The sequence below is a fragment of the Gopherus flavomarginatus genome, chromosome 3 (assembly GCF_025201925.1).
Source record: "Gopherus flavomarginatus isolate rGopFla2 chromosome 3, rGopFla2.mat.asm, whole genome shotgun sequence".
In the NCBI taxonomy this organism is placed as follows: Eukaryota; Metazoa; Chordata; order Testudines; family Testudinidae; genus Gopherus; species Gopherus flavomarginatus.
This window is the reverse complement of record NC_066619.1, coordinates 153,472,355-153,491,379: the sequence shown is the minus strand read 5'-3', so window position 1 is coordinate 153,491,379 and position 19,025 is coordinate 153,472,355. Positions and strand designations below refer to the sequence as shown.

At 44.7% G+C, this 19,025-nt stretch overlaps 1 protein-coding gene and 1 long non-coding RNA gene across 2 annotated transcripts in view; one reads left to right on the top strand and one right to left on the bottom strand.

Annotated features, from left to right (window-relative positions):
* LOC127047140 (uncharacterized) overlaps positions 1-19,025 on the top strand; it is a 604,330-nt gene that overhangs the window by 11,654 nt on the left and 573,651 nt on the right. The gene's annotated exons all lie outside the window — the stretch shown is intronic.
* The window catches only part of ADAMTS3 (ADAM metallopeptidase with thrombospondin type 1 motif 3), a 202,885-nt gene continuing 197,099 nt past the window's right edge, over positions 13,240-19,025 (bottom strand). Inside the window, exon 22 of the mRNA XM_050944980.1 lies at positions 13,240-14,282. Within this exon, the coding sequence (XP_050800937.1) occupies positions 13,849-14,282 (434 nt within the window). The 3' untranslated portion in view covers positions 13,240-13,848. The remainder of the gene's footprint in view (positions 14,283-19,025) is intronic.

Here is a 19,025-nt window from a genome sequence, read left to right as displayed (position 1 = left end):
AGTCCAGAACCGCTCCTATGAATTCTATTCGTTGCATCGGAGACAGGGTGGATTTGGCTTCGTTCAAGAGGAGGCCAAGATCGAGAAAGGTCTGCCTGATGAAGCACACCTGAGTCTCTATCTGCTCCTTAGAGCGGTCCTTTATGAGCCAGTTGTCCAGGTATGGGAATACCTGCGCAGGAAGGCCGCCACGACCGCCATGCACTTCGTGAAGACCCTGGGAGCAGCTGACAGGCCGAACAGGAGCACTGTGAACTGCAGATGGACGTCGGCCACGACGAACCTGAGGTACCGACGGTGCCGTGGAATTATGGCAATGTGGAAATAGGCGTACTTTAAGTCGAAGGCGGCATGCCAATCTCCTGGATCCAGGAAGGGGATGATAGAGGACAGGGAGACCATGCGGAACTTGAGTTTCCTCACAAACTTGTTCAGCCGCCGCAAGTCTAGGATGAATCTCAAGCCCCCTTTTGCCTTCTGTATGAGAAAATACCGAGAGTAGAAGCCTTTGCCCCTGAGCTTCCGAGGGACTTCCTCCACCGCCCCTGCCTCCATGAGGGACTTCCCTTCTTGAATTAGAAGTTGCTCGTGAGAAGGGTCCCTGAAGAGAGATGGGGAGGGAGGTTGATGGGGCGGAAGAGAGGAGAACTGGATAGAATATCTCCTCTCTACCGTGCGGAGCACCCAGCTGTCCTATGTGATTCGGGACCAGGCACGGTAGAAGTGGGACAGACATGACCCAAAGGTAGGGGTGGAAGGATCCAGAGTCTTGATTGGTAGGTCGCCCTCGACCGTACCATCAAATAGGGGGTCTAGGCCCAGATGGTGGTCTCGATTGGCCAGACACCTGGCTGGAGGGGTGGCGCTGGTGACGCCTCCTGCCATTTCGGCCCCGCCTGCGCCCCAGCTCCTGGCAAGTCTGTGGCTGGTATGGACGAGGGGCCGCCTGCGGCCTAAATTGTCTGCGCTGGGTCGCGGGGGTATGCAAGCGCAGCAAGTGAAGCGTGGCCCTCAGTCCTTTAAGCTATGGAGATGTTTGTCCATTTTCTCCGAAAATGGCATCTGCCCTTTGAAGGGGAGGTCTTGAATCGTCTGCTGGACCGCATAGGGCAGGCCCGAGACCTGGAGCCAGGCCCCCCGCCGCATGACCAGGCCTGTGGCCAGGGTGCGTGAGGCTGAGTCTGCCGCATCTAAGGCGGCCTGGAGGGAGGCTCAAGAGATCAGTTTGCCCTCCTCCACTAGAGCCGAAAACTCTGATCTTGAGTCCTGGGGAAGGAGCTCCGCAAACTTCAACATGGCCGAACACGTGTTGTGGCCATATCGGCTTACTATTGCCTGCTGATTGGCAATGCGGAGTTGGAGTCCCCCTGTGGAGTACACCCTTCTACCAAAGAGCTCAAGTCTTTTTGCGTCCCTGCTCTTTGGTGTTGACCGCTGAAACCCTTGACGCTCCCACTGGTTAGCCACATCTACTACCGGGGAGTTCGGGGAAGGGTGGGTGTACAGGTGTTCATGCCCTTTAGAGAGGACAAAGTAGCGCCGTCTGTCCTCTTGGCGGTAGGGGCCAATGAGGCTGTTTGCCATAGGGTGCGGGATATATCAGCTATAGTCTTTATCAGCGGCAGGGCCACCCTGGATGGTCCTGAGGGGGCCAGAATGTCCACCACAGGGTTTGCGTCCACCTTGATCTCCTCTGCTTGGATTGCGAGGCTTTGAACTGCTCACCGAAGCAATTGTTGGAGGATTCGAGTGTCCTCTAGGGCCAGTGCCGCAGCCGTGCCCGAGACCACCTCATCCGGGGAGGAGGACGAGGAGATTACATGGACCAGCCCTTCCTCCGGTGCATGTGGCCCCTCAGGGTCCTGCGGCACATAGTATTGAGTTTGTGGTGCCGGTTCCAAGTCTAAATGCAGCACCGCGGCCGGTACCGGGGTCGCCAGTGAGCGACTTGGGTATCATGCGGTGCCAGCAGAGCCCGAACGAAAGCCGTTGCCGGTGCCACTGCCCGGTTAGGAGGTGCTGAACTTGACGATGGCACACCCCCGCCCGGTGACGGTGCTGGTGGGGGAGGCAGCGGGGCCACCGACATCAAGGACACCGAAGCCGACCGTGACCGAGGGCCAAACGCCTGGCCTACCGACTAATGGTAGGCCCAGGGAGTCCAAAACGACCACTGCGAGGGCGGCTGCCATTGTTGCTGCCACTGCGGGTAATGTTGGTGGCTCACCCCTGACACCAATCTCCTACTCCGCGACCGGCTGGAGCAATAGGAGTCTGTCTCTGAGTCTGAGGTCTCTGAGTACTAGGACCTGTGGGGAGCAGCGCCCAGTGCCGAAGGAGAGTGGTACCGAGGCAGTGGGGAGCCTCTCATCTGGTCCTGTGCCCCTTCACAGTGCGGTGCGGGGAGGGAGGCGACAGCATGGCTGGCTTGCCTCTAGATTACACTGGTGGACGGGCCACAGTAGGCAACTCCCTGCGATGCGGGGAGGCCGGTGCCGGGAGACCCATTAGGCCTGAGGCCGCCTCAATCGCCTCCAGCGTTGATGGGGGGCATATGTCTCCACTGAGGTCCGGGGAATTAGGCTGGTCCGGACTCGACTGCCCTCTCTGCGGTGTGAGAATCGACGGAACCACAGAGGGCTGCAGCCCAGCCTGTCTGCTTACACCTGCGGACGGCGTCGGCCTCGGATCCTGGTGGGATGACCGATCTCTCACCGGCTTCCTTCTCTTGGCAGGCACCAGCGAAGGTGAGTGGTGCCGCACTGAGGCCGACTTCCTATGACCCAACTCCATCCTGTGCCGGGTTTTCAACGACTTGGGCTGGGCCCTAAGACCTGATGCCGGTGCCGGGGCACTCCGCATCGAGAACGACGTGCTGGGCCCCGCCTCGGCCAGTTCTGGGTCTGAGGGTGGTCATAGGGCCGCCTTCATCAAGAGGACTCTAAGTCTTTGAGCCCTGTCCTTAAGAGTTTGTGGGCGGAAGCCTCTACAGATAGAGCACCAGTCCTTTTGGTGGCTCTCTCCGAGGCACCTCAAACACGCAGAGTGCGGGTCACTCTTGGGCATGAATTTCCCACGGTTCTCACAGAGTTTGAGCCCGGGGGACCCAGGCACGCCCCAGCGAGCAACGAAGACTCTTATGGGGGGACCCCCCCAACTCCAAAAACTATATACAAAGATCTAACTAACTAACTATAAAATAACTGAATACACGGACTAAACGGTAAGGATAGGACACTGCCAAAATGCTATGCAAGAGAAGTTCCAGCTAGCCGTCACCGGCGGTAAGAAGGCACTGAGGGGGTGGAGGGTCGGAGGGCCCCTTTATAGGGCACCATGGTGGCGCCACTCCAGGGGGCGCCCGGGCCGACCTTACGGACGCTGCTAGGGGAAAATCTTCCGGCTGGCGTGCACGTGGCGCACGCACACCTACTTTGAATGGACATGAACAACCACTCGAAGAAGAACTTTAAGTTCTTGAGTAGTCTCATTGGCTTTAATGGCACAGTTCACATACTTGAAGTTATGCATGTGCTCTTTGCTGGATCAGAGCCTTCTGTAGTAGATACAATACAGGAAAGTTTATGTTTTCACCTCTCTTACACTTTTTAATTATAGAAGTAAAACATGCAGAAAATTTAATGGCAGATTAATTTTTTCCCCCAGGCATAGAGATCTTGGTATGGGTGAGGGAATAGGCTTTGTTTTAGTCAGGGCTGGCTCCAGGGGTTTGGCCACCCTAAGCAGCCAAACAAAAAAGCCACGATCGCGATCTGCAGCAATTCAGCAGGAGGTCCTTCGCTCTGAGCAGGAGCGACCCTCCGCCGAATTACCGCCGAATACGTGAAGGTGCCGCCCCTCTCCGGAGTTGCCACTCCAAGCACCTGCTTGATAAGCTGGTGCTTGGGGCTGGCCCTGGTTTTAGTCTTATATAATAGCCCTTTCTGAAAGGGTGTACCTGGCCCTTCATGGTCCACCACTGGAGGGCCTACTGCCTGCCTTAGGAAGGAGCTGTGAAGGTGTCTCCCCCAGGCCTACCTAGAAAGGATGCATATAAAATTGCCAGTCAGAGCCCAGCAGGCTCAGATAAAAGGAGCTGCAGGGCCTGAGCAGGTCAGTTCCTGGCTGGGACCCAGAGGAGCAGGGAAGGATGCTCCTAACTGGTCACAGGAGCTCAACAGAGAACTAGAAGATGGATTTTAGTGGCATTGTCATATAGTGAAGATCTGAGAACTTCAGTCCTGATTGGGGTGAAGAGACAGGGGCTATGTGGGAAAAGGCTCAAGGAGTAGCAGCAGCTAACTTATAATTCTGAATATAGTTATATTACATCAGGGTCCCATTTCTCCCCCCCCCCACCTTTTTGTTTTGCTTTGCTTCTTTCAACAACTGGATGCCTAGAGATTAAGGCCTTGTCTACACTATGGAGTGGGGGGGGAGATTGATCTCAGTTATGCAACTTCAGCTATGTGAATAACGTAGCTAAAGTTGACATACTTAGATCTACTTACCGCGGGGTCCACACTACATGATGTTGACTGCAGAGGCTCTCCCATCGACTCCCCTTGCGCTTCTTGTTCAGGTGGAGTACAAGAGTCGATGGGAGAGCAATCGGCAGTCGATTTAGCGAGTCTTCACTAGACCCACTAAATCAGGGGTTCTCGAACTGGGGTTGTGACCACTCAGGGGGTCACGAGGTTATTACCTGCGGGGTGGTCACAAGCTGCCAGCCTCCACCCCAAACCCCACTTTGCCTCCAGTATTTATAATGCTGTTAAATATATTAAAAAGTGTTTTTAATTTATAAGGGGGGGTCACACTCAGGGGCTTGCTGTGTAAAAGGGGTCACCAGGACAAAAGTTTGAGAACCACTGCACTAAATTGACCGTCAATGCATCAATCGCTGTGTGTTGAACCCCTGGTAACTGTAGACAAGGCCTAACTCAGTTTATTTATACCTAGCTTGGCTTTCCTCAACCTAGTTGAATAATGTATTTAGTCAATGAGGACTTGCTTTAACTTGCCTTAAAATGAACTGAAATTCAAACAGTGATGGTGATGTTTATGGGGAAAACTAGCCAGTAAAAGGGAATTATCTAAGGGAAATTATCCTCATCTCCTGAAACTTGCTTCTCTGAGGGGAAACCCAGGGTGAGCTTGTGGTTAAAGCACTACACTGACTTGGGAAATTGGAAGAACTAGGAAATGACCCACAGAATTCCTATGACACCTTGGGCAAGTCCTAAGAAGCTCTGTCTATTTAGCACATCAAAGATAAAGTTAAGAAATAACTTGATCCCAGTCTATAAATAAGTGCACGGGGAGAAGATTTTTGATAAGCGAGTTCTTTAGATAAAGGTAGATCAAGGTCCAAAAGCTGAAGCTTGACAAATTCAGACTAGAAATCAAGTGCATATTTTTAACAATGGCAGTAATTAACTATTTGCCAAGGGATGTGGTGGACTCTCCCTCACTGGAAGTCTTTAAATCACCATGGGATAGCTTTCTAAAAGTTAACTTCTGGCTGAGCTAGATCATATGTATTTGATGCAGGAATTATTGGATGAAACTCTCTGCTATGCAGCAGGTCAGATTAGATCATCAGAATGGTCCTTTCTACCTTAAAATCTATAAATATCATTGTACTCGAGTCACCTCCAATTTCTAAGATGTTTCTCTACACCACAGGGATGCTGTGAAGATAGGTTCATGAGTGTCTGTGAGATGCTCAGAGCTCAAAGTGATGGGAACCATTTAAGTACCTAGAGAGATCCTGTACACAAGACTCACTCATTGTCTAAAATGGCTATTGTATCACAGAGCTGCAGGGTGAAGTATTCCACTCTGCATTCTCCAGATCTCCTGCAAGTCAAAGTAGCAAGGAGGGTTATTTTCAGCAGGTTGGGGTGTGTGTGAAGGGGAAAGGGGGAAGAAATGTTGTATTCACCAATGACTGGTTGGTGCTTTTGTCCTGGTTGGTTAGAGTCTTCCCATTTATATTTTGTGTAAAGAAATGTCTGTAGTAATGCTCTACTGTCATGTGGGACACACAGATTTGGCATCTGGTCCAACAGTTTCTCTCTTGGGAGTGAATTTAGCTCTGTCCCATTTCAGGTTATACAGGGTGCCATTTATATGTGATCATACAGTTCAGACATCCTGAAATATTTATATGGCCAAATGCTAACTAAATGAGTGAGAAGGGGCCTTAATGAAAGTGTGTTCAAGACAGCATTAAACATCAAGGCCAGATAGGAATCATTTAGAATTGTCAAAAGTGTTACAAAGTAGGAGTAATAGGATGAAACCAGGAAAACCTCTGAGTGGATGTTTTATACTAAGGAGACTTACTGAACACAGAGTAGAGTCAGAGTCTCTCCTTAGCGAAGTGGTGAGATCCTATTGTGTGGGGCAGTCAAAGTGGACATAAGAACAGCCATACTAGGTCAGACCAAAGATCCATCTAGCCCAGTATCTTGTCCTTTGTGGCCAATGCCAGGTGCCCCAGAGGGAGTGAACAGAACAGGTAAATCATCAAGTGATGCATCCCCTGTTGCCCATTCTTAGCCTCTGGCAAACAGAGGCTAGGGACACCATCCCTACCCATCCTGGCTCATAGCCATTGATGGACCTATCCTCCATGAATTTATCTAGTTCTTTTTTGAACCCTGTTATAGTCTTGGACTTCACAACACCCTCTGGGAAGGAGTTTCAGAGGTTGAGTGTGCGTTGTGTGAAAAAATATTTCCTTGTTTGTTTTAAACCTGATGCCTATTAATTTTATTAGGTGAACCCTAGTTCTTGTGTTATGAGGAGTAAATAACACTTCCTTATTTACTTTCTCCATACTAGTTATGATTTTATAGATCTCAATCATATCTCCCCTTAGGCATCTCTTTTCCAAGCTGAAAAGTCCCAGTCTTATTAATCTGTCCTTATATGGCAGCCATTCCATACCCCGAAAAATGTGTGTTGCCCTTTTCTGAACCTCCTCTAATTCCACTGTACCTTTTTTGAGACGAGGTGACCACATCTGCACGCAGTATTCAAGATGTGGGTGTATCCTGGATTTATAGAGCAGCAATGTATTTTCTGTCTTACTTCTCCCTTTCTTAATGATTCCCAACATCCCCAGTGTGCAGGGAAATGGTCAGAAATATTGCTGGAAACAACTGTGCATAAACAGAGTTACAGCAAATGTGGCTGTGCTCTTAGGGCAGTTCAGTCGTAATTTCAACGCTCTCAAGTACACTCTTATTTCCCAAGGCGGCTCACTTTATTGCTTGGCATCCTGTTCATGGCTTTGCTTCACCTTATGGCGCCACTCACTCCTTTCTTGGAGGATTCCTTCTTCGGGGCATGGAGAGAAGTGAGGGGTTTGTTATAATGGGAAAGCTGTGACTTCAAGTAATGCATCCATTTGAAAAAGAGGAAATCTGCCCAGGTGGTTGCTCAGTGCCTCATAAGCACTCATGAATTCTCTCCTCCCAACACCCCCGTGAGATAGGTGAAAGGGATAATACTTTCCTATGGGGAACTGAGGCACAGGGTAGATTAAGTGACTTGGCCAAAGTCACACATCAGGTCTGTGGCAGAGCCAGGAACACAACCGAGGTCTCTGGAGCCGCAGTCCAGTGCTCTATCCACTGGACCAACCTTCCTACCCCAAATGCCTTTGGATTTTCCTACAAAACAAAAACTTCTCTGATGACTGCAGTTCATTTGCCAACAAAGAAGTGTTCAGTCACCATGTTTGATCACATTCCAGATGAGCTGCATCATGTAGTGGGTGGTGTCAAATACAAATGGACACTACTTGGACAGAGATTATTGCTTTATTTTCTATGTACAGAGGAAGGGGAAACCAGTCCCAAATGAGACTCCAAAAGGTGCTAGACTCCTGTCCCATATGTTCAGAGAAAGTTTTATGGGATCCAAAACCCTTAAAGCCCTTAATATTCTCTTGCAGCACTGCAAGCATGATAGCATCACCAAGAATAATAATAGCAAAACCAGCCAGCAGAATCCCTTCAGACAATCTGGGCTGTGCGATAGTCACAGGTTGATGCAGTTCAGCTGTGCTTAATGAGATGTGACTTTTCTTAAACTCAAGACTCACATACAAAGATACCTTTTCCATACTGGACTGCAGAAAAAATATCTATTTGCTTTCAGCCAATCACTCTTGAGAAAGCTCTTATCTTGATAAAATAATATTCCTTCAGATGGAGCTTCTTGTCCTTTGACATCCAGATAGCACAGCTAAGGAAGGAGCACCATGCCCCTGCAGGCTGATATTTTTACACAGATGTTTTCTGATAAAGCCTGTCTGTCCCCTAAATCACAGATCGATCCTGCAGGCTGATGAAAAGGGTGTGGAAAGCCAAAGCATTCAGGTCTCAATGTTCACTCTGCATCCCTGCAGAGCGGCTTTGGCACAGTATGGAGAAATGTACACAGTGCTCAGCGACAGGAGCAAACCTATATGTGAGTGAGCTACCTGGAGTTTGGAATTGGAGAGCAGAGGCGGGAAGGAGGGTGGGGCCGAAGATGGCAAGAGAGGATGTAGAGTATCAGAGGGGTAGCCGTGTTAGCCTGGATCTGTAAAAGCAGCAAAGAATCCTGTGGCACCTTGTAGACTAACAGACGTTTTGGAGCATGAGCTTTCATGGGTGAATACCCACTTCGTCAGATGCATGTAGTGGAAATTTCCAGGGGCAGGTATATATATGCAAGCAAGCTAGAGATAATGAGGTTAGTTCAATCAGGGAGGATGAGGCCTTGTTCTAGCAGTTGAGGTGTGAAAACCAAGGGAGGAGAAACTGGTTTTGTAGTTGGCAAGCCATTCACAGTCTTTGTTTAATCCTGAGCTGATGATGACAAATTTGCAGATGAACTGACCTCAGCAGTTTCTTTTTGAAGTCTGGTCCTGAAGTTTTTTTGCTGCAGGATGGGCACCTTAAGATCTGCTATAGTGTGGCCAGGGAGTTTGAAGTGTTCTCCCACAGGTTTTTGTATATTGCCATTCTAATATCTGTTTTGTGTCCATTTATCCTTTTCCACAGAGACTGTCCAGTTTGGCCAATGTACATAGCAGAGGGGCATGTAGGTGTTTCACAGCAACCCAGTGAATGGAAATGGTGTGTGCAGGCAAGCTGACATTCTGCCTGCCCTGCCCTGCAGAGTGAGTTCCTCTGATAAAGCTTCTCCCATCCTGCAAGGCAGAGTGGATTTTAAGTTTCCTGAGACTATGCTAGGCAGAGGATTCTTGCCATGTCACCTGCCTGCAATAGCCATGCCCTTCAGTTTAATGGACTGCAACAAAGCATCAAGTTCAGCAGCGGAACAAGGGTCTTACCACTGCTTTCAAGTCCTGGAAGACGGAATCTTAAATTAGCCTATCTGGCATGATCACTCACAGAAATGTAAACCAAGGCCATGGCTACACTGGCGTTTTACAGCGCTGCAACTTTTTCACGCAGGGGTGTGAAAAAAAACACCCCCTGAGCGCTGCAAGATACAGCGCTGTAAAAGGCCAGCTGTGCTCCCAGCGCTGCAAGCTAATCCCCATGAGGAGGTGGAGTACGTGCAGCGCTGAGAGAGCTCTCTCCCAGCGCTGGCGCTGCGATCACACTTGCACTTCGAAGCGCTGCCACGGCAGCGCTTTGAAGTTTCGAGTGTAGCCATACCCCCAGTGTGACTCCACTGAAGTCGCCAGAGTCACACCAGAGTTATCCTGGTGCAAGTGAAATCAGTGCTCTTTGCCTCAGCAGCTGTTCTTCTGCCTAGTTCTGTATTTTCACAGCCTGATTAAGACATGGATTTTTATCAACACTTGGTGCCTTTACAATATTGCTAGTTAGTCCAATAAACCCACTTGGTTCTGACACCACACTTCTTCACCTTAATACTCTCTGATCATAGCTTTTCACATGGAACTTACAGCCTTTCTTCTTCTTTTCACTATGATTCAAGGGGCCAATTCATATGAAACCCTGTGATCCTAGAGAACGGCTACTTAGGAAAATATATTAAATGTGATTTCTTTGGAAAAAACAGGACTTTGCATCCTTGTATTGCCTCACAGCTACCTAAGACTGGACATGCTCTATGTAGCTTTAAAATCCTGAAGTGAAAGGATTCTTCCTAAATTAGCCCTAGATGGTGCCCTGGTACCTTCCTAGGGAACCACTTAAGCTTTAGGGCACTCTGCTTACATGACCAGAGGGGAGCACGTGGTCCAGGGGTTTAGTTTCACGAATTTCTCTCTACTGCTCTTCAAGGGCCAAAAGCTAATATATATCTATTCTATGGAAAACTGCCTGCTGTCTTGCTGGAACTGTGACAATTCGAGAAGATAATGTGTGGTAATGCCTTGAGGTTGCAAGAGACATGTTATGATTTATAATTTTCCAATTAAGAAAGATGACAATTCCCAGCTATCACTCAGTTGCAGTCTCCACAATTGGAAAATTACAATTTACCACCCTTGTTATTGCTAATTGCAGGTAATTTATCCTAACAGCTTGAATGCTGGACTTTCATTCATCAGGCTTTTTAACATTCAGGTGAGGTATAATGGCTGTGAATCCTTTTAAAATAAATCCTTGTTTATGCAATTGTAAATTCATTACTCTCTGCAGGATTTCAATTCCAATTTGATGCTTAGTTCAGACTTATTTGCATTGACTTAAAACCATCAGGATCATATTTAAGAAATACCATTCATGGCTAAATACAGTAGCAAATGGCTTTTCCAGGTGATTATACATAAATCCAATGGTTTTAAGATCAAACCATTGCTAGTATACACCTAATACACCAACTAAGAGACATGGCCTCTTGATAGTTGCTTTTTTCTGATTTGGGCTTTTGGTAAGAAAAATCAGAATAAATAATTATAACCCAAATATCCCCCAGTAGAGCTAGTAAAATCAGATGCAGATCAGTTAAGACAGGCTAAAAATATCAGTGTAGATGTTTGGTGTCAGGCTGGCGTCTGGGCTCTGAAACCCAGCAAGTGGGGGTGGGTAGGTTTCCAGCCTGAGCCCACACTATATTCAGCTCTGTAGAACAAGCCCAACTCAGTTGATCCAGGTTCTGAGACATGCTGCAGTGGATCTTTTTTTGGCAGTGCAGCTGTACCCTTAGAGACTACACAGGCTACTGTAAGACTAGGCTCCTCTAACTTGCATAGAGGCTGGTACCTGTTTTCCTATAGAGTCAGGGAGCCACACGCAGCCTCGTTCCCTCCTCTGATGAGCGGATCTTTGGACTGGAGAGGATCTGGCCCGACATCTTTTGTGACTGCCGCTTGTTATCCCCAGGCCTGCTGTCTAGTTCAAGGTGGCCCAGGAGGCTGGCTGTGTTTTTGAATAGATTTAAATAAAATAAGTTCAGATTTGTATTTTACAAGAAGAGAAGGAGCTTGACGAGGAAGTAAATCTGCCTCCACTTTGTGGAGAGGAAGCTTAAGCCAAAAACCAAACCACAGTACAGAGTGTCATGTTAAAGTTTTTATTGCTAGGTGCTCCCCAATACAACAAACAGTATCAGTAGTGTACACTTTAATGAAAGAAAAATTAGCTTTGTAGAAAAGAAAGCAAAAAGGTACAAGGAGTATCTACATCCTTATTGTATATATGTGAAAGAGAGAGAGAGAGAGAGAGAGAGAGAGAGAGAATTTGACTTCTGGGTAATTCCAGGGAAGCAAACCCATATCCTATTGGTCTGTTTGAGGCTCAGGGATTGTCTGTACACAATCTATATAATGCTAATTTCTTTAGACCTTCAAAAGCCTTGCATAAAAGTAGCAGCAATTCTTTAGAGGCATCAAGTCAATACTTCAGTGGATTAGATTACAAACATCATAATGCAAGACAAACATGATCCTATTCTCTTTTGAGGCTTAATTTACCTACATTCTTGTTGACATCAGGATCTCCTGAAAGAGATTTGCATTCTAACATTATCTCAGCAATCCTGCAAAATTACTACACACATTTCTTAGTCTGTTTCCAAAATGTGATCCATGGAGTCCTAATATATTTCATTGTGTTTTTAGTGCTACAAATTCACTGTTTAACAAAACAGTTTGCTCAGACAGGACAAAAATTGCACATCAAACTTTAGTAAACTATTAAAAAACCTAAAGATGTTTGTAATTGACAATGGCTTTTCTTTAAGTTTTTTTAAAAAAGAAATTAGACCAACAATTCATCTACAGTAGTTTAGTTAGCTTCAATTTCTGTTCTATGCGTATGATATAGCATGTACATGTATCTAATTACATCTCTCTTTTATCTTGGCTATTAGTGTAAATATTTCATACATAAAATACTATCAAGAATTCAACTTTTAATAAATATCTTTAGTTCTCAATCCTATATACAAGTACTTTACAGCACGCAGGGAGAGCATGACTGGATGAACTGAGAAAGATGGTTACTGACATAAATTACTAGCAATTATTGCAGTCAAATGCATTGTGGTTGTTGAGATTTCAAGGTGAACCATGCTGAAAAATAACTCTCTCTTGCCTTTAAATCAATGCTTTAATTACGAAAAACATCCATTTTAAATCTTGCCACAGCTACTACTTATTAGTGCCTACTCTAACTCTGTGATGCTCTTTCAGCTTCAGAAGCTAACAGCTCATCCAGAAAACACAACTCACATTTGTCTTGTGAACAATACAGTACTTATAACACATACACAGTTACTTTTTTCACTTACTACACTAGTCTGTCCCTCTTAGGCAAAAGGAGAATTCAGAGAAGGCACTGCTAGTTCTAGACCTAAGCAATGCCTGCTAAGTAGAGGGTGTTAGCATTGATTTCACTGGCACATTTTGTCAGTTTCTTCTACCTGTGATTAAAATTGTTATGCTGCTGAACAGATTTTTTAATTGGTAGTGATGAGTAGGTTTGGACCGGTAAGATGGCACTCTCTTCTTCCCTCCACCCCCCAAAAAAGCATCACGTTGTTGATATTAAAAATAAAGATCTTCCTAAGGTCAGTAGCTGTAATCTATATTAAAATGGAGCTCTTCTTTTTATTAAAATGCTGCTTTGAAAATCAACTCCCGGAATGTAAGGAAGGCAGTACTCAATGGCAGGCACCTAGTAAGTGTCCAGAAATGTAACATAGGTAAACAATTGTTTGACAGCACAAAACTCTTAAAAATAATACTGATTTTCTGCAATATACAGTATATACACAACAGCTGAAAATTTGCTCATACAATATTTGTTTATATAGATAAATTAGCAATATAAGTCTTATGGATTCTGTTGTTCCACGCAAAAATATTTTGTGAAAGTGTAAACTTTTGGTACCGCTTCTGGTGGTGGTGGTGTTTTCCCCCACCCCCTACATGTGATCTTTTAAAAATAAAAACAAACGATTAGCTGATGTGCAAAATAGGCTCTGGCCACTTTTTCTATACTAGAGAATGACCACTACACTCAGCAACTTTCTTTCACTGATGTGAATATTCTTTGGTGCTTTCCTCCTCCCTTGCATTCAAGCTAACCACATAATGAAGTGTAGGAGGATGGCAGCAACTAGAAAGTGAACCAGCACTTTGTTTTTTATTTACAACTAAAATGATCTGTAGAGAGTTCTGCTTCTGGAAAGCAGCATGCACCATGGTGTCCTGAACAAAAGATTTCTGTTACTATCCTTCTTTTTGCATTCACTTTTATCTTTCCACCGTGGATGATCTCAAAGCATGTCTCTTTTCAACATGCTTCTCATTTTTCCTTGAGGTTCTAGCTGGAGAAAGAGCACCTGCAGAAGTGTTGTTAACTGCTATCCATGGGAACAATGTCTGCCAAGGCTGATGCATTATGGGGACAGATTGCCAATCTTGGTAGATGACTGATATGGCATTGCAATCAGCCTAGAAGTCTGACTTCCTGCTTGGTAAGCTCTCCTCTGGGGTAACTCAGCACCTTTGGACTTACTATTTGATGTAGAAACAAGTACATCTATGTCATCTTCCATAGGCATCCTGCCTACAGAACTTCTGTTCTCATCAGCGACCTCTGCGTGCTGAGGTACTAAAGATGTCGGCATCGCCAAGGCCCTAGGTAGGTCACTAGGATGGAACATCACTTCCTCTTTGGTTTCAGCAGCTTCAGTAAGGTAAGGTGGCGGGAGGGTGCTGCTGCGCTTGCTACAAGACTCACAGCACAGCTTGTTATAGCCAGGGATGGAGCAATAGCGTGCGAGCACTTCCATTTGACAGAATATTGACTTGTCTCCCAGGCAGGGCTCGTCTGCAAAACAAGCACAATATTGACTGTAAACCTGGGGAAAGCATGCAAGGCAGCATTTCAAAAGTTCAGAGGCCAAAGCCTACATTTTGAAAAGTGACTGATGACCGGGGGCCCAATCTGAGATGCTGGAAGGGGACCCGATTCTCGGAAAGTGTTCAACACCTGCCCTCTGACAATCAGGCCCTTTAAACTAAGGGCTCTAGTTGGGTACCCACAAACTGAGGTGCCCAAAATCACAGGACATATTTGAAAGTGTTGGCTCCCTTGCGCAGCAAACAGATCTCTCTGCATATAGAAAAGTATGACCCACGCTTGGGGAAGGCCAGATACAGTACATGCAGAATACACTATTGCCACACCATAGCAGATGCAGTCCTACACATTATCATAATTAGACTTGAAATGATCCCTTCTGGTTTTGCCCTCTGTCAACAAGGCTGGGCCCAGAATGGACTTTCTCTTGAAGGAAAGGAAATCCCAGCTAGTATCTCTGAAAGATTATTTTCATGTGTTCTTTAAAAAAAAAATGTTGGCAGTTAAATGAACCATGTTTTTGAGTTCTTCAGTGACCTAAACACAACGATGACCCAAGCAATCTTTTACCAAACATATGACTTAAGTTTCCTCTAGGGTTGGTGGATGGGACGTACGTTCCTGGGAGGGCTCAGACAAGATGCCAGTTTTCCTTTGAGCATGCATGAGATATTAACTGAACAGGATTATTTAGCTAAAAGTGTAGAGGCTGTAGATACACTGGACAAAAATCGCATGATGGTTTGAAATTAGTGGAGGTCATTTGTTGTTTTGGCTGTTAGAAAGCAATCTCAATCTAAGACCCTGATCCTGGAAACTTGCATGCGCTTTTTACTTTGAGTGTGAGTAATCCAACTGAATTCAAAAAATGTTAAGCACGTGCTTCAGCGTTTACAGACCTGGGACTAATCCTGAGAGGTACTAAATGTTGCAGTCTGGCATAATCAACCATATCAAGGTACAAGCAGTTCAGTAATTCTGTTAAGCTGAGCCAAAAGATGAACATTAATTAACCTTTTAAAATTTTGTCCTGTCTAGGGGCAGGAGCCAAATTCTTCCTTGGCTTATGCCTCTGGAAAATCTCTGTGAACATAAGAGACAGACAGCAGGGCAGAATTTGGCCCTAGGAATTTGAAATTAATAGTACTCCTTGGGGAGCTCAAAAATCAGGAGATGGGTAATTCCCCCCTCTTCCCCCTATATTAGTCTAACGTTGGTAATTTCTACTGTACTGAATTTATATATAACTACTCAGAATTTCATAGGCATTGATCACATTAATATTTAGCTTACATGTAGGTGTGCTGTGAAATTCCAGCCTTTTTACCATGTTGATATTATAAAATGTAGTCCTCTGTAGCCAGAAAAATGATTTGAATTACACACCACTGAATAGGCAGTGAAAGCCACACTCCTGCATTGAGAATTACAGACCCTCAGTGTCCACTGGCTTTAATGGAACACCAGAGAGGCTGGGTGCAGCTCACTGTCATAGCAGGGTCACTGAGTCGGAGCCTGCAGTGTGCTAAGCATCCTCAGTTCCCACTGACTTCACAATGAGGGCACTCAGCAGGAAGAGTCCAACACCTTGCAGGACTGGGAATTTACAAACTTACTATTGTTCAGTCTTGTGATATATTTTAATGGGGAGACAAATGAGTTGCTTGGTGCCCTAAATGACGATTCCAATGTTTTGAGAGTTACCGGCACACAGTGTACGTTAACAGATTGCTTCTGATGTGCTATAGTTTATTTGAAATGGTAGCGACAGATTTTATTTAAATAGCAGAAGGCATAATTATAAGCTAGAGAGGTGACAAAACTAAAAACCAAACTATCAAAAAGGCATGTTTTAGCTTTTGGTCTGACAGTCATAGTTAGTATTTATGTAGTTGGCATTTTAATAAGCAACAGATGGGGTGTACAATCACTACTTAAATTAGCTGGCTGCACTGCGATATTTTTTCATGAGCCTGTGGATGTTACCTCAGGTCAATAGGGTGCTGAACAGCCATCTTTAAATTCAAAATACAAACTGTGGGCCAGATCCTCAGTTGGCTTGTAAATTAATTCAGTTCCATTGACTCCAGTACTGCTCCACCCACACTTGCAACAGCTGAGGAGCCAGCTTATACAAAGTCATGCCATTGACAAATTGTGCCAATATTACCATTTTCATTATTCACTAGGCCCAATCCTGACATCCTTCCTTATAAAGACTTCCTTGCTTCCAGGCAAACCTACTGTTAAATCTGCAATGCTGGCAATGAACAAAAACCCTGTCTGTGAGGCACCATCATGCCTCTGTAAAAATTTTGTGAGGAGGACATCAGCATGGGAAATTAAAGGACCTTCTTCATAATTCAAACTAGAACACTAATGTCAAAACTCAAATCTTTGCATGTACACTAGTGTAGCATACACAGATCAATAATTACTTAACAGCTACTGCTTCCATGTTATTAAAGCACTTGTTTTGGAAAATATAGCAAAGTTTGTTAAGAGTACATTTACAATGTACGCACTTATTTACATCTAGCTTAAGTGCAAGTTCCACAAATACCCTTGATGAGTTTGCCAAATACATCAAAAAGTACCAAGCAATTAATTTGTTTTTACCTGTAGACAATGCACTTGATTTGTTCCAATTTCTGACAGCTGATTTCACTGATGTAGGTTTTAGAGGCCTTGGATTTATCAAATGCATTGTATAGTGCAAAGATTTGATTTTGTACTTATCTACTTCCAATGAAACAAGTACAATCTTTGAGCTGTGTACTCACGTAGTCCCTTTCTTTTACTTTTTAGGTCAATTCTGCACCACCTAGTCAACCATTTCTTATTCAGTATATAGGCTGTTGTGTCCTTCTGCTGGTTTTCATGGTAAAAATTCTCCTTTTCACATTTTATTTGTTTCATGGTAACTAGGGGAGGAAGACGTGAGAAAGCGTATCGGCTCTCTAAGGAATCTTTATCGCTACTATAGGCTACTTTTAGTAGAGCCTAACAATTACCATGGAAGTCTTTTTGGGAATGCTACAGGTATGCTGCAGATCAGTGAAAAGGCAGCACTGTCACAGTAAATATAATACTCAACGTTTGTACAGTACTTGCAGACAGTGTTCCCACAGGAAAATCTAACTAAATTCTGAAATAGGCTAGAGGGTATTTAATGACCCTGGAAGGAGAAAGTTGATGGCAGATGTCTTTAATTATTAAATACAGAGGAAGAGAAAATAAAAATGTGTTACATATATCACTTAGGTGTATAAACAAAATGGCAAGTTTTTTCTATGTTACACCAAAAAAATCTTGAGGGGAACCCTCTGAAACTGCATGGCAAGAGTTTAATGCTCAGAAAAAAGTGACGACTAAAATTTTAATTATGATGGAATTATCTGATATTTACATAATTAAATATATCAAAATGGCAGGAGTATAAAGAGTTTATCACATTCTATTATAAAATAACTGCAGTGCACAGAAACATAGCTATATAATGATTTGTAAACCATATTTAGAACTGGAGTGGAAAGCAGAGATTCTATTTGAATATTTGACCCAGAGGAATAATGAAAACTACCTACTATAATGGCTGAATGAAAATTGGGCACTTAACTCCATTCTGAACGTTTGAAAATCTTCCCCCTAGTAAAAATTATGGTCCAAATTTTTGAGCTGGGCACACAGGCAGAATACGTTCCTGGGAACTCAGAGAAATGCAGCACATGAAGGGCTGAGGAATAGAATCTATACCAGCTGCTTCACTTTTGCTACAGGAGGGCATGATTTGGCTGCATAGAATTATGTATGCCCTACCACTGTATAATATCTTCCAATAGCTCAGTGCTTAGTGTAGATCTGCTGCTTAAAACTGTGACACTGCCCTATAGCTTTCCTTGCTAGTTAAGTTTTTGTTTAATAAGTGTTTCATCATGTTTTAATATATGTTCTGTCTATTTTACCTGGAGCATCAATCTAGGGATTTGTGAACCTCCCAATCACTAACCCAGACATGCTTCATATACTCAGACACCTGATTGATGGGTATATTTTAAACATTTATAAAATAAAAACAGAAAGAACTTTAAAGGGGGGTGAATTTCACCCCTGCACAGATGGTCACTACAGGGGCCATTCAAGTCCCACATAAGCCCATTTATGGGGACTTACGTAGCACATAAGCCTTGTGCTGGGGATCTGCACAGAGGTGAAGTCCAGTTTTGGGATTTAATTCTCCCAAGCAGTGTATTGTATACATCAATCAGGATATCACACAGTGGTGGAGGTTCAATAATTTATAATGCTGATAATTAACTGTCTCTCATGGAACAAATTTCATCATGGAGATGAAACGTAACAATGGAAATAAGTAGTAATCATCCTGCAGGAAAATTTTACAGCCTAGAAATGTTGCACCCTCTTATTACGGTTCAGGGGGGTGGGATGTTCAAAGGAAGTGAGATGCCCAAATCCCTCTGACACCTAACTAACTTCAGTGCCTTTGAAAATCGCAGCCTATGGGTATGTCTACATCTACAATTTTGCAGCGCTGTTTGTTACAGCTGTATTAGTACAGCTGTATAGGGCCAGCGCTGCAGAGTGGCCACACTTACAGCAACCAGCGCTGCAAGTGGTTTTAGATGTGGCCACACTGCAGCGCTGTTGGGCGGCTTCAAGGGGGCTTCGGGGAACGCGAGAGCAAACCGT